This window comes from Coffea eugenioides, chromosome 10, assembly GCF_003713205.1.
Source record: "Coffea eugenioides isolate CCC68of chromosome 10, Ceug_1.0, whole genome shotgun sequence".
Classification (NCBI taxonomy): Eukaryota; Viridiplantae; Streptophyta; class Magnoliopsida; order Gentianales; family Rubiaceae; genus Coffea; species Coffea eugenioides.
This window is the reverse complement of record NC_040044.1, coordinates 38,716,924-38,732,192: the sequence shown is the minus strand read 5'-3', so window position 1 is coordinate 38,732,192 and position 15,269 is coordinate 38,716,924. Positions and strand designations below refer to the sequence as shown.

Genomic DNA, 15,269 nt, shown 5'->3' with positions numbered 1-15,269 from the left:
TATTTATTTACATATGTTATTGTGAAAGTCAATACACTAATACATTGTGAATTTTGAATGATGTATCAAATTACCAATATCTAAATTCTAATTACTAATTATGTTTATTGTTTAATATTTAGTATTATACATATATGTATTAATTATTATCTAATTCTAGTCATGTTACTTATGTTTATTGTTTAATATTTAGTATTATACATATATGTATTAATTATTATCTAATTCTAGTCATGTTACTTATGTATAAAATAATAAGTATTATAGTTATCTTATATTGTAATGTATTACTATGCATTATTGTAGTCATATAACAATTAATAAATACTAAAATAATATAAATATATTGTACATTATTATATATTATTAGTATTATAAGTACATGATATGATGATAATACCATATACTAATTATTATTAATAACATTTACCTATATAACATAATAAAGTATTAGTAGTATATACTAATACTAAATAGCATTTATCTATATATTATATAATTTTATATATCAATTCGGTATTCGAATGTGGTAATGCGGTACCCGATTTCAATTACCGAATTTTGAATTCGAAATCGGTTATTACCAAATTCATTATCTCATTACCTATTTTATACCATATTAGAATTCGGTGAATTCGGTATGCACCGAATTGGAACCGAATTACCAAATACCCGATTTCAAATTACCAAATTGAATTTGAAATCGGTTATGAATTCGGTACGAACCGAATCTGCTCACCCCTAGGTGCTTCTACTTTAAAAAGTGCACTCAGAACTCCCAGCAGAAACCTTCCTGTCAGCTCACTTTCTCTCCTTCTTTCTCTCTATTGTCTCCTCCTCTTTGCTGGATTTATACAACTTTTGCTAGTTTTGTTCTTTCTTGTTTATAAGAAGAAGACTTGTTTAATTCTGGAGAAACATATCAATTTCATGAAATAATTTTTTAGTACAGTGCTATTAAGCACGACTCAAACTTCCTCAAATTATATCTACAATTTTGCTAGCATTGTTCGGTCTATTTTTTACAACAAGTGTGGCCAAATGGCATCAAGATGAGGGTATCGCAAGAAAAGTGCCAGAAGCTAATTTGACAGAGTGAAGTCCAGGAGAAGAGGAAAGCCTTTCACGTCCAGAAAGGAATTATGAGGAACATTATAATGCTATCTATTACTCTTCATTAAAGCTTGAAAGGGTGATAGGTGACTAGGGCCAGTGAGTGCCCGTGAATCAATGCTGTCAAAATTCTTAGTGCTGGTGGAGGGAAGCATGTCGACTATGAATGACCAAACAAACTCGTGAAGTAAAAGACTCCCAATGTCCCCCTCTCACTTGCAAAACTTGTGTCCTTTTGTCGTCATTTTTCTTCCCTTCTTTCTTCTTGTGCTGGAAAAGTATAGGACAGTTTTTGTCGGTATGGAGTCAGACAAATTATAGACATGAAAAATTATTTTTTTTCGCTTGGTTTTTCATTCATGTATGACTAAATGAATAATCCATTTGATAATTTAATTCAGCATTTAAAATTAATAGATTCAGATTTTAACTTGTTCAAATGCATTTGATAACAAAAATTAAAATATTTGAATTAATTAAGTGACACTAATTTTTTTTTTTTGGCAAAAATTGTTCTAAATAAAAGTGGTAAACTATTCACTTATTACTTAATATGATATATAATCAAATGTATTAAATTTAGAACGTAACAATTCAGTAACTTACTGAATTTAAATTTCAAAATTTTAGTTTTTGAATTTCAATTTTATCAAACGCACCCTAAATCATGTTGTTCACGCTATAACTGATTTCATTTTTTTTCCCATTTAGAAGCAAAGTAGAGATTTTATAAGAGGAGTATCTTAAAAAGTGCTTAATTAACCATGGAGGGGGTGTGTGTGGAATTGATGGGTCAAAAGAATAAAGAAAGTTATTTTAGTTGAAAAATTGGACTATATTCGATTGTGAAAGAAAGTGTTTGAGGATACATGGAGAGAATTAGAGACGTAGGATCCGCGTTAGATCCTAATACAAATCTTTTGACAAATTGTACATGATCATGAACCAATTTAATTAAAGGCGCAGCAGCACCCTTTTAAAGAAGACATACAAAAATTGCATGAACATGAAAATTTAAATAAGTTTGTTAATTTCTCTATTCTCTTAAAACTCAAAATGTTAACCAGAACATACGTATATAATACTATTAATTTTTAATTTGTAGTATAAATACGATTTGATTGTAGAGTTTTCACGAAATAATTTACTTGAATAACAAAATACTATCTATGGCGCAAGCTGGAGAGTTAAAAACATACAATAATATTTTATTACTTCAATAGGAATGAGTACGACCAATACTTTTGTTGAAGCATATCGGTCCACTTGTTCTATTGTTCTAGAATATTACATAAAATTTTTTTATAAAAGAAAATTTTATTAACTAATTATTGGAAATCGTCCAGCAAGATTTTTTTTTTTTATAAAATCATTCAGATTAAACATGCACTAAAAATTACATATCTGTAGTTGAACATATACAACAGATTTGAAAAATTATCAACAAATCTAAAAAAATACAAGAAATTTCACAATTGTTAGATATTAGATAATCTAATATTAATTTGAAAGTAACCAAACAAAGATTTGCATCAAAATTTTTTTTTGTTTTGTTTTATGAGGTGTGCCTAAGCTGAAACAAACAAGAAAGAATCCCTAATTACATTATCCTATCAAAATTTTGTCTAAGTTCCAAACTTCACTGCTATCATTTACTTGTTTAGTAACCATACAAGAACTATTTTTTTGGGTCTATAAAGGTTAAAATCTACATTTCAAAGTTAAATTGTACCTCAAATTGTTGTTTACCAATTGATTTTTGGCGAATGTAAGTATGGAATATTTGGGTTTTGAAAATTCCAATACATCAAAAAGCACGAAAAGTGGGGAATTAGTTTCTGGTCTTGAAGTGGCAGTCCAATTAATCAATTGTCATGGTCGCTGAAAGGTCAAAGTAGATGAACCTTAAAATTGGTCAACTGCACGAGCCATCGCCAGTTTCACACCATTCATTCAGGCATGGTCTGGATGGACGGCGGTTCAAAACGCGCAAACGACTTCTCTTATGCGCTCATCCGTCGCGTCATTCAAAGGAAAAGTCAAAAGCTAAACTCGTGCTGCTGTTGTACCATTGCGCACAAAAGCGTTCAGTGTGACAGCCCAAGTCGTCTGGACGCCTCCCAGATGCCTAGTGAGGCAAAAGTCAGCGCAAGGCGTCATTTTCTTGCTTACCTTTGTACAGGACAGGCAATTCCAATTTCGGATACCCCAGCAGTGCCTTGTTGATTAATTAAGGTTTTGCCTAATCCTGAGTGTTGGGCAAGAAATTAAATGAAGTTGGAATTGGAAAATTATCTTAAGTACTAGATTAGTTAATAATGTGATTGTGTACATTTTGGGTGACAAAATCTTTTTGTACAAGTAAATTGTCCACTGCATATTTGGTAGAAAAATCTTCAAATTAATTGCAGGTAAGTGATTCTGCCATATACATTCTTATTAGGATTTTTCTAACAAGTACCCAATTATTATAGACATTTTGTTAATACATCTAAATTTCATCCAACCTATCACTTATACATTCACACTCACAATTGTTACCCTCCATTGTACCTATGCACTTTTTCTAATTAATTTTACATTTCTAAAAATCTGGCACTTGAAGTATATCTTAATGAACGCCTAATAGGCACACTTTAGACAAACCATTTTATTATTTATAAGAGACTATTTTATTCGGTATGATAATACATAACTTAATGATGGCAAAACTAGTAAAATATTTATATTAATTGAACTTTTGAAATATTTTCTATAGATTTGTTATTAATACATATGAAACAAAACAAAGGTCATTGCTATTTTTTGGAAAAAAAAATTCTTCTGAGAGTCATTATTAAACATGATAAAACGCTATCTTATAACCTTTTTTAATCTTATTGACATCTTTCCCTAAAAAAAATATTAATGTAATATTTTTTCTGCAGTTTTTCTGACAAACTTTTTCCAACTTGATGTCATCTCACATTTAACTCATTTAATGAAGAATGCAGGACAACTATCTTGGTGAAAATCATGTTGCTCTTAGTTTCTTACGCAAGAAAGAAAAAAAAAACCATACAATTGAAAACCTTGAACAAATAAAAAATCGTGTAAAAGAAAAACTATCAAGAACACATGGATTGTTCTTGTAGAAAGACAAAATTGATTACAACCCTCAGAGGCTTTAAACACAAAGTGAATGTAAACTATGAATTTTATTTAATTCATTTACAGTGTCTATAAGAAAAAAAGGAAAAAGAAAAACACACCATGAATTGTCCATGTATAATAATAATCACTCAAATTATCAAGTGTAACAAGGAGTGATGTACTTTTCTTTTGATTGTTAAAAAAAAAAAAAAATCCACAATATGGGATTGTACACCTGCAATTTATAAGGTTAAATAAATACATAGTATACGATTCGATTTACAATTGAGTTATTGTGCATTTTATTTTTAATTTGTGTACAACAAATACATATACCAAAAGAATAAAATATAATCGAAGGATGCTTTTAATTTTAATCCACAACTCCATTCACCTAAAACGGCGTTTTTTTTAATGTAATGAATTTCATATATCTCCAAAGTTTTATTTTCTACCTCTAAATAAAGTATAACACTCAATAAAATATAACAAATCCAAACAAGAAATACTTGGAAAAAGTAAAAGTCCATTCAACACCCAAGGAAAGAAGAGAGAAGGTTTTAGCAGCCCAAAAACTCTAAAGCTGACGCGCATAAGGAAAGTAGCAAAAAACACACACATCACACAGTAACCGACCATCCTTAAATCTCTCTATTTCTTCTTCTTTTCTTTGCATAAACAGATAAAAGTATAATTGATGACATATTGGTAATTTTATATGCACTTGATTTATTAGTTTATCCTCAAAGACTAAGAAAAGAAGAGTAGGTACTCTGACAGGTAATCTGCTAAAGATCCTGACTTTTTCTTATTTGGGATTTTTCTCTGGGCTGAACCTTTGCTTTATTTCTTCTGATTCTGCAAAATTAAATCTTTTTATGAACTGGGCTCTTCTCTCTTTTTTGTTTTTAATGTTTTTAACTTTATAAAGTATGATCTTTAAGATTTTATTATTTGGGCTTGCTTCACTTTTGTTGTGGAGTTTGGACTTTGAAGCTTTACTTCTTATAGGGTGTTGGTTTGCATTCTCCCATTGAGAAGTAAAGTGTAATTATTCTAATTTCTGATGATTTATTTGTTTTTATTGTAATTGGTTCCGTAAATTCCTTGGTGGGTTTTTTGTTTCATGCTCTGAATTAGGTTCTGATTACTTTTAATTGTGTTTATGATGGTGTGGTTTATGATCATGAATTTGGAATCGTTGATCTTTTCTGTGTTGGGATTGTTGAACGTTTGGAGGGTTTTTACTTGTACGTCTTGAAAGACAGTTTGATCAGTTTTAGTCGGTTGTGATTCGAATGATCTATGGTTTATCAAAATCAGTTTTAATGTGGGATTTTATGTTTTTCTTTTTTTGGGTGGGTGAAGTTTTGTGGGGCTTATGTTAAATTTTTTGGGTTTTGGTATTGCTTGTTGCCTTGTTTTGTAAAGGCCAGGCACAATGATAAAAGTTGCACCATTTTGACATGGGAGGTCTAGGTTAAATAGTTGTGGGTTTGAGTCTGTGTATACTTGGCCTTTATGATTTACTGTGTTGATTGGGAACTCCCTCGGTCAGATGAACTATGTGGTTGTAGAAATGTTGATATTCTTCCCATACGTGTTTTTAGAACTTTTCTGGACTGGATTGACATAGTGATCCGGTTTTTTTTTTCTTTTTTTCAGGAGATTAGAATTTTGGCATTTGAAGCAGGGTTAGAAAGTACAAAATTATGGCCAATAATGCAGCAGCTTGTGCTGAAAGAGCTACTAGTGAGATGCTGATTGGTCCAGACTGGGCAATAAATATTGAGCTATGTGATATCATTAACTCGAACCCTGGGTAGTGTATTTGTCACCTTTCCGACGATACTGATATACTGCTTTTCTGTACTATATGCTAAAGATAGACGTTTTCTGCTTGGAGATCTGTTGTAGACAAAGGACATCTGTGGGTAGTATGGCTTTTTGTTCTAATGTACACTCAAGATGATAAGATGTTAAAGCTTAGCTTCTAGTCAGCTGAGTATGGTTGAAACTTTTTACAAGATAATAGTGTTAATTTTAGACAACCCAATAGACAATTCTTTGTAACTCTCGGGAAGAAAAAGATTTGTGAACATTAGTATTGTTTTGGTTATCATGCTTTTGTGTCCCTCAATAACATAAAATATGGTAGATAGGTGATAGTAGATATGAAAGAAAATCCACCATGCAGTTTTTGACTTTTGAAGCGCCTTTCTATTGATTTTGAATTTTATCAGAGCTGATTTTAGAAAATATCAAAACCACTATTCAAAAAATAGCTTCTGCTTTTGGCTTATATTAGTTTTTGAAAAAGCCAAAAGCTAGAACAAAAAGTTTGAAAATTTTACATACTGGATTTTCCAAAATCAGAAGTGAGGTCCAAAAAGTCAGTTGAGAACAGGGCCAAAATGGCATGAGAAATCAAAGCATGGTGTAAGATTAAAATGACTTACAGACGTGGTCTAGATTGGTCTTCTCCCACTTTTAATTGGTTGTTTACTTTCTGAAATTTGAGTAACTGCTTCTGTATTGGCCAATATATATCAGTAAATGCAAGCAGGAAATGTTGTTGAACGACTTAACTACATAGAGTGCATTTTTCTTTTACCTCACTCTTTAAGTTGAATGCAGACAGGCAAAGGATGCTCTGAAGATACTGAAGAAACGTCTTGGGAGCAAAAATCCTAAGATACAGCTGCTTACGCTATTTGTAAGCTTTTCGTTGGCCTTTCTGTTTGATATTTTTTTTACTTGGCTCATTTCATATATCCAATCTACATTTGACCTGAGTTTATGGAATCATTTAATTTTCATAAACTACTGAAACAGTGACATTAGAAGTCTTAAATATGTGTGGGAAGCAAATATCTACAGTTTGTTGCTAGCATATAAGAGTAGCATCTGATTGTTCTGCTGATGCTCGTGTAAGATGACTCTGATGCTTAACTTGATGTGCTAGAAGAATTTTTCTACTTCGCTTAGGATCATAGACATATTTATCTGCTTATGACTAAGATGAGTGTTGGCAGCGTTTGAATTATTAAAGGCAGCTACAGTGTCAAAAGAATATTTTTGTGATATTTATGAGCTTTAATTAAAATAATTAAGAAGTTGGGTACTGGTGTAGTGCCTTAACAGGCATCTGGTGATGTTGCAACTATCAGAATCGAAGAGGAGGGCAATCGGAATTCATTAAGCTTGAAATAAGTACATTAATACTTGCTCCCAAATCTTGAATATGTTATAGTTCGTCTGTGCATACAAGTCATTGCTTTTTGTAAGATATTCTTGGCAGAGACATGGTAGATTTTAAAAGAATTTTTGTGTTGCATATTAAGTATAAGCAACTATTATATGCTAATATCATTATTATAGCCTCTAAATGCTAAGGCTAACACCTCATTATCTCAGACTTCATTAGTGCCATGATATTTTAGTATTGTGCTCTTCTAACTAGCATGATGTCAAGGAGTTACACAATAGTTTAATATGGAATAATAATAATTCTAGTAAGTACGATAATATTCTGATTTCTTGTACTCGGTTCAGGTGCTGGAGACTCTGAGCAAAAACTGTGGTGAGAATCTGTTTCAGCAGATTGTTGAGCGGGACGTTTTACATGACATGGTTAAAATTGTCAAGAAGAAGGTAAGCCGCTATCTTGTCATTCATGGCACTGTTTTGCATCTTCTCAAATGTAGTCCTCATATCTTGAAACATTTTGCCTTGGCTTACCTTGTCTTGTGCAGCCTGACTTAAATGTAAGAGAGAAGATTCTGATTTTGATTGATACATGGCAAGAAGCTTTGGGAGGTCCGAGGGGAAGATTTCCGCAATATCATGCTGCCTATAATGAACTGAAGGTATTTTTATCTCGTTATTCCATGTGTTTAGTGAATGTGCAAATCTTTTTAGGCTTGAATCTGTTTTTTATTCATGGAATTTTGGTATTCGGTGCTAACAAGGTAATTCTTTCTTATTAAAACCAAACTTGTAGTATAACCTTGGTTTAAGCTTATTCTTCCTATCAAAACATGAGGGTCTTATCCAAGATGAATAAGTATTCGGTATTGACAATTGAGAAGAAAGAGATACCTAGTAAATGTTGTAATTTACTCATTTTCTTAGTATATTGCCATAAAACTTGAGTACTGCTTGAAATTACTGTTTTGAAGTGTATTCAATGGTTTAATCTAGTAATTGAAACCAATTTATATGATTGATTTGGAATACGTTAGGTGAAATCTAGTCTGTGAATTTGTGTTTTTTGGACTTACTTTGCTTGGGATGTCTGGCACTGAGATTGGGATGAGAGGGGTTATGTCATTTATAGCATTCTGAAGCGTGCAGATGGGTTAGCCACGTGTCAAATCTACTTGCGAGCAGTTATTTATGTTGTTCTTAGTAATTAAACCTTTCTATTTATGTCGTTCTTACTTGCAAGCAGCTTCTCCCTGTCAATGGCAAAAGAATTATAGAAAGAGGATTTCTGAATACCTCAAATCAGCATTGATTTTGGTTTCCTGTATACTTGTGCTTATTTATTTATCTTTTAATTTACAAGTCTGCTGGAGTGGAATTTCCGCCAAGAGAGGACAACAGTGTGCCACTTTTTACCCCACCACAGACCCATCCTATTGTGCAACCTACCGCAGAATATGAGGAAGCTGCAGTGCAGGCGTCTCTTCAGTCTGATCCTTCTGGACTCAGGTATTGTTCATTTCTATGCAGTTTTTCTTGCTGCTATCTCTTTTCTAGTTCTTAGTGTTGACTTATTCATGATAGCAATACTCTAAGACATCAAACTGGCAATTATGCCTGTTACTTGTTGCATTCTTATTCCAATCAATTTATTCTTCTGATTGCAAGTTTTCATTCTTCACTTATAAAAGAGTGTTGACTATATAATGTCTTTTACTAGTTGTTTTATGTCTTGATAGTCATGTATTGAGACTGCATATTAAATCTTCCGGGTGATTGTTCTTCATAATAGATGACAATGTTCAAAGTGGTTTCATTTCTGTAAATTCGGTGTGATTCTAATGCAGCTTGCCAGAGATTCAGAATGCTGAAGGACTTTCAGATGTGTTGATGGAGATGTTGGGCGCTCTGGATCCTCACAATCGTGAGGTTAAAATCCTTGTCTTTTGCTTGATTATTCTTTTCAGTTTTGTACTTTGGATATGCAAGTGTTTGTGCACTGCTTACTGAAATTTAGATGGTGACTCCACCAGGTTGAACTTTCTATTTATAGGAAATATGACCTTGTGCTTTTCTTTTCCCTCCCAAATTTTCCCTTTCAGTAACTTTTCCTACTCCCGTATATGTGATGATCCATTCATTAGAAGACACAATCTGCCAATCAAATTAAGGGCTAACACTTGTTTCCCACAATATGAGATTTGCTTTTCACATACTCCAACTGATCCTTTCCTCCTCGTTGAATCCTTGACAGACTTTCCTTGATTTTCAACTTGAGGTCAGAGAAATTTGTATTATTATTGTTGATTTCTTGATTAAGGGAAATTTTCTGAAGATCTTATGTACATTTTTCTATGTCATGGTGAGGTGGCATCTTTCATTCCTGGTTTGGCAATATATATCTGCCATTGTTATACCTTTCATGTATCGTAGCTTCTTTTTGGTGTGGTGTTTTATTGCATTTATGTAATGTCTTCTTATCAACTTCCTTTCTGCTTCTTTAGGTTTTACAACCCTAATTAATGGATATCTTTTCTTTTTTTTTTATTAATGGATATCTTGGCAAGTAAGATGCATGACGTGTTCCCCAACTCCAACAGTTTTTAATAAAATTCAAAACTACTTTGGGCAAGTAACATTTATGATAAATGTGTAACATTTATTCAGACTTTAGGAAAGTGCTTGCATATTCTATCCAAGATCAAACTATTTACTACATAGAATTGTGTTATCAGATTTAGAATGCTTTATTTTGTTTGAAGACAGAAAACATACTCCAGTGTGAAAAGGGGTTGGGCACTTATTAGAATAGGATGTTGATGTGCAGATGATTATGCAAAAAAAAGTTACATTTAAATTTACTGTTACTTGAAGCCTCTGAATAAACGAATATTAATAGATATAACTGGTGCTTTGCTAGTTCAGATTTTCTTAGGAGAAATTAGTATTGTTAGACTGATGTTGACCTGGAGGTTATGCTGTTCCATGTCTGGAGACAGTGTTTGATTATCTGTTTGGTCTTTAATTGTTCAGTATGTAGTGTGATGGATCAGGAATACTTGCTCAGACATATTATGGATTTAATGCAGGGAATAAAGGATGAGATTATTGTTGACCTTGTTGAACAATGCCGTAATTATCAAAAGCGTGTTATGGTTCTTGTTAACAACACTGCGTAAGTATATAACACAATTTCTTTTACATTTCCTTTTCCTCTCTGTTTTTGGTCTGTTTTTAAGCTAATGGTTGTTTGTGTTTTAATCTCCTTCAAGAGATGAGGAGCTTTTGTTGCAAGGATTGACACTTAACGACAAGTTGCAGCACGTTCTTTGCCGACACGATGACATAGCCAAAGGAAACCCTACTGCTGCAGTAAGGACTACAGAAACACCAGTTGCAGCTCTTATGAATGTCAATCATGAGGATGATGAGCCAGAAGATGATTTTTCTCAGTTGGCACACAGGTGATAATTAATTTTTCCTTGCATGGGGCATGACAATACCAGCATGCTTGCTGGCAGATGCATGAATGTTAAATTCATTATAAGATGAGACACTGCAGTTGATCTTTGAGTGATAAAGAAGTTGGTACTTCGATATGGAAAAAAATTTCTAAATAAGAATTTGTGGCACTTGAATCAGATAGACACAAATACTTGAATCAGATAGACACAAATGCTTATCTTTTACGTGATAAAAGTTCTAGCCTTGAGTTTGCAGCTATTTAGTACCGTATTGGAATCCAAAACAAATTTTGACTAATCACTTTCAGTCGAATTGCTTGTTTGATACCATGTCAATGTTTATGTTAAATAAAAATCTGGCCTGAGAGTTGATTGTTACTAAACACCTGCTCATGTTTATGAGGTAGGCGAAGTAGGAGGGCTTGTAGTGGACATTTTGAGTTTTTCTTTTCAACTTTTCTTTACCTATTTTTTTTTCCTTTGTCTTTCTTTTTTCCCCCTCTTGGGAAACGGGCAAGAGGGGAGTGTTGAAAGAAGGGCTGAACAAGTAATTTGTACTTGGGGAATCAGGAGAAGGAACTATGCACAAAAACTTTTAGTGGCTAAAGAGTATTGAAACCAAGCTTGTACCCTCCTTTGTGCAGAAATGAGTTTGCCCACAGTAATCCGCTATCTTTCAAGTTTTAATGTATGTATAAGTTGGAATTTACCAATCTGGCTTGCCTTGAATAACACGACAGGTACGTCTATGAGCAGAATTTACTATTAGATGTCATGCTTGCCCCAAGATTAGCAAAGCTAAACAAAATTTAGTACGAGTATAGATGTTTGCTTTTGTTGATGAAGCCACTTGATTGGACACTTAGAGGAATTAGTATAGATGTTTTCTTTTGTGCTCGAGGCCATGTCTTCAGAGGATAGAATTCATTGTCTTTACTTTTGATTTAGTTTCAAGGCAAAAGAAATGTTTACATGAATCAATCAGGTTTCTTCTAGGTCTCTGTTACTTGAGGAATTAATTTGCAGATCAATCCTTACCTTTTCTCCCCAAGTTTAGGCTTTGAAGGAGTTCCACTGATTCTCTCCTGTTCAATATACAGTATGTTTCCAATGTAAGAAAATAAATTTGTCTTACCATTTAAAATACAATGACTTTGGTGTTGTTCTTTTGATTCTCACTTGTAACTGTTTGGGTGTCGTGCTCGGGAAAGCCATGCTGTTAAACATCTGTTGTTTTTCTTCCTTGTTATGTTCTTGAGGATTATTTTTCCTTCTCATTTTCTTTCCCTCCCATGCTTCATTGAAGCTTTATTGGAGCCTCACTAAGTTACATATCGACAGATCCACAAGGGATACATCGCAAGGACAAGGACGAAAGCCCACAAATGCATATGGTGAACCTTCACGAATTAACCCAATTCTTCCTCCTCCTCCGCCTTCAACAAAATTTTCTACCCCTGATACTGGAATGGTTGATTATCTTAGTGGTGATGCTTACCAGTCTGAGAGATCTTCAGGAACATCAGCATCTGTGCCTGTTGCAGTAGCAACTCAGTCAAACAACAAAATCTCTGTTCGAACATCGAGCCCTTCCCAGCCCTTATCATCACCTCCTGATGAATTCATTAACCCCACAGCAACCATGTTCCCTCCAAAATCCACATATGATGAGCCAACTTCTTTGGCCAAATCTGCTGATCCTTTGCCATCTGCACCTTGGGACGTTCCTCCTCCAAGCAGCATTCCACCGCCACCATCGAGGCACAACCAGAGACAACAATTTTTTGAGCAAAAACAGAATACTATTCCTGGTGGTTCCCCGCATTCGAGCAGTGGATCTGGTTCCTCTTACGACAGCTTAGTTGGGCAGACTCAGAACCTTTCCCTGAGAACATCAACCCCAACAAGACAAGACAAGCAAGAAGATGCCCTCTTCAAAGATCTGGTTGATTTTGCAAAAGCCAAGTCTTCATCATCCTCGAAAGCTAATAATAGGTCATATTGAGTGATGTCATTGATATTGTTATTCGTGGTGGTACAGATTTTGATATCTTAACTCTTATCAGCTTTTACTTCATTTAGAGTCTTTTATTTAGTCTTTAAATAAATGTGGATGGGAATTCGGCTGGTGCATTTTCCTGTGACATGGTATCTATAGTCTTTGCACTTGCTGCCCAGTGACATGTAGTGTAGCTGAGATGATGTGAATTGTTTCCTACATTGAGTTTTTGTGAATATATATTATTTTGTTTTTTGTTTTTCCTTTTTGGGTTTGGCTTGAAAGCTTTGATTTCTTTGTCTTTGAATGACTATGTTTGTCAAAGCATTCTGTGTCAAGCTTTGGTAGTAAGAAAAATTTTGGGTAAATAAAGGCTTCGACATTCTCTTCCTCACTGCTTTTCGTTTTCTTTTGTTTTGTTAATTTAGGGTTAATTCCAAAATGGCAATCAAATCATAGGGCACTGCATCCCACCAAATTCACTTTCTCAATTTAGTCGTTGGAGAGGTCAAAAAATTGTTTCATTTTGCTTGAATTGTGTTTAATTTTATTTTGTAACATAACGAAATATTTGTGTGTACACAAACAAGGTAGGCATGCGCTAAACAAGATAGTGTGTTATTTTAAAATGACGTATAAATTTAACTATTCCAGTAATAGATACTTGAAAAAAAGGCGAATATAATCATATAAGTATACTAATTTAATTTATATTGCATAAAACTTATTAATATAATCTACATAATGTACTCAAAATGATTTTAAGTTAACGGAGAATTATCCTGTGTTACCAAAAAAAAAATTATGAACTACTAAAATGTAATATTACATTTAGTTATTAAATTGTAGTAATAAATTTAGAAAAAATATGCCTTCAAAATGAAATTTGATTTGAATGGATGACAAAACAAAATATGCACACATTTATAAATTTTGTTCTAATTCAAATTTATGTAACAATATAAAGTACATGTTTTCAGTATCCAATTTGCATAAATAAGCAAAAGAAAAAAAAACACATAAAATTAAAGTGTTTTATATAAAAGTGTGCCCGTATTGTGGGCCCAATTGTTGGTGATGTGGCCGACACATTATCAATGATGTGTGCATTCATGTCAATGTGGCATACACATCATCTGGTGATGTGTCATATCAACATGGTCTGTAATATTAATAATGTATCAATAAGTGGTGTTGACGCGTCTATCATGTCATTTAGGGGTCATAGATTGGTGATGTGTTGTCCACTTGACGTTACGCGTCATTGTGGGATTGGAATTTGGTAACGTGTTTGACATCCTCGATAATATGTGTACATTATTGATGTCGTGTACATATCATTTGTTTACATGTGAACTTGTGGCGACCATGTTATCATGAGCTCGTAATAATGATGACGTGCGTGCCAGTGTCATTGACGGGTCTGCTTTGACATTGTGACCAAAGAATGGGTGATGTGTTCTCCACGTGTCCTTATATGTCATTGTGTCAATGATGATATGTGCACATTTGTCGATTTGGGGTACACATCATTTGGTGATGTGTGCACACATGGTGGCCATGTCATCAGGGGCTCGCAATACTGATGACATACTTGCTAGGCATCATTAACGTGATTGCCATGTCATTGTGGGCTCCAAGAATGGGTGATGTGCTTTCCATGTGTTGTTATGTGTTATTGTAAGATCAAATTTTGATGATATGTGCACATATTTCAATGTGGTGTGCACTTCATTTGGTGACGTGTGCAGGTGTGGCGATCATGTCATTGTGGACTCAAAGTATTGATGTCCTGTTTAACAGGTGGCGTTGACACGTCTGTCATGTCATTATGAGTTCAAGATCGAGTGAAGTATTTTTTATGTGTCATTATATTTGTTTTCGGGACCAGCATATGGTGACGTGGTTAACAAGTCATCAGTGGCGTGTGCACTTAATTGCGGGACCAGCATACATGTCATTTAGTAACATGTGCACACGTGGCAGCCATGTCATCCTCATCCATGTGCTTGTGTTTGATATTTTTTTCTTCCGTGTTTAACATTGTTCCGCATTCTTTTTCTTTCCTTCTCATATTAATACGTTTAAACATATTTGAGCTGACCAAGTTACACACGGACAGAACCTTAAGGGATGCATCACAAGGACAGGATGAAGGCCACTGAACCTATATGAATTAACCCCATTTTTCCTTTTTGGCCTTCAACAAAATCTTTTACCATCAGCGTTGGAATGGTTGATCATCTTAGTGGGTGATGTTTACCAGTCTGAGAAATTTTTAAGGAGCGATAGCATCCATGCTTGCTGCAGTCCCGACTCATTGAAACAGCAAAAACTCTCTATTTCGGATGTCG

The 15,269-nt window shown here is 33.8% G+C and overlaps 1 protein-coding gene across 3 annotated transcripts; it reads left to right on the top strand.

Moving 5' to 3' along the window:
* The first annotated feature begins 4,816 nt into the window (after nt 1-4,816).
* Nucleotides 4,817-13,179, top strand: LOC113749961 (TOM1-like protein 4). 3 transcript variants are annotated; one of them, XM_027293853.1, is made up of 10 exons: nt 4,817-4,872; nt 5,911-6,067; nt 6,883-6,961; nt 7,801-7,899; nt 8,001-8,114; nt 8,816-8,961; nt 9,300-9,381; nt 10,542-10,627; nt 10,725-10,916; nt 12,258-13,179. In XM_027293853.1, the coding sequence occupies exons 2-10, from the start codon at nt 5,958-5,960 to the stop codon at nt 12,919-12,921; spliced, it is 1,572 nt and encodes a 523-aa protein (XP_027149654.1). In that variant the 5' UTR covers nt 4,817-4,872; nt 5,911-5,957; the 3' UTR covers nt 12,922-13,179. The 3 variants fall into 3 exon arrangements, with proteins under 3 accessions (XP_027149654.1, XP_027149653.1, XP_027149655.1); XM_027293852.1 differs by having other exon boundaries at nt 4,839-5,025; XM_027293854.1 differs by lacking the exon at nt 4,817-4,872 and adding an exon at nt 5,242-5,285.
* Nucleotides 13,180-15,269: the final 2,090 nt, after the last annotated feature.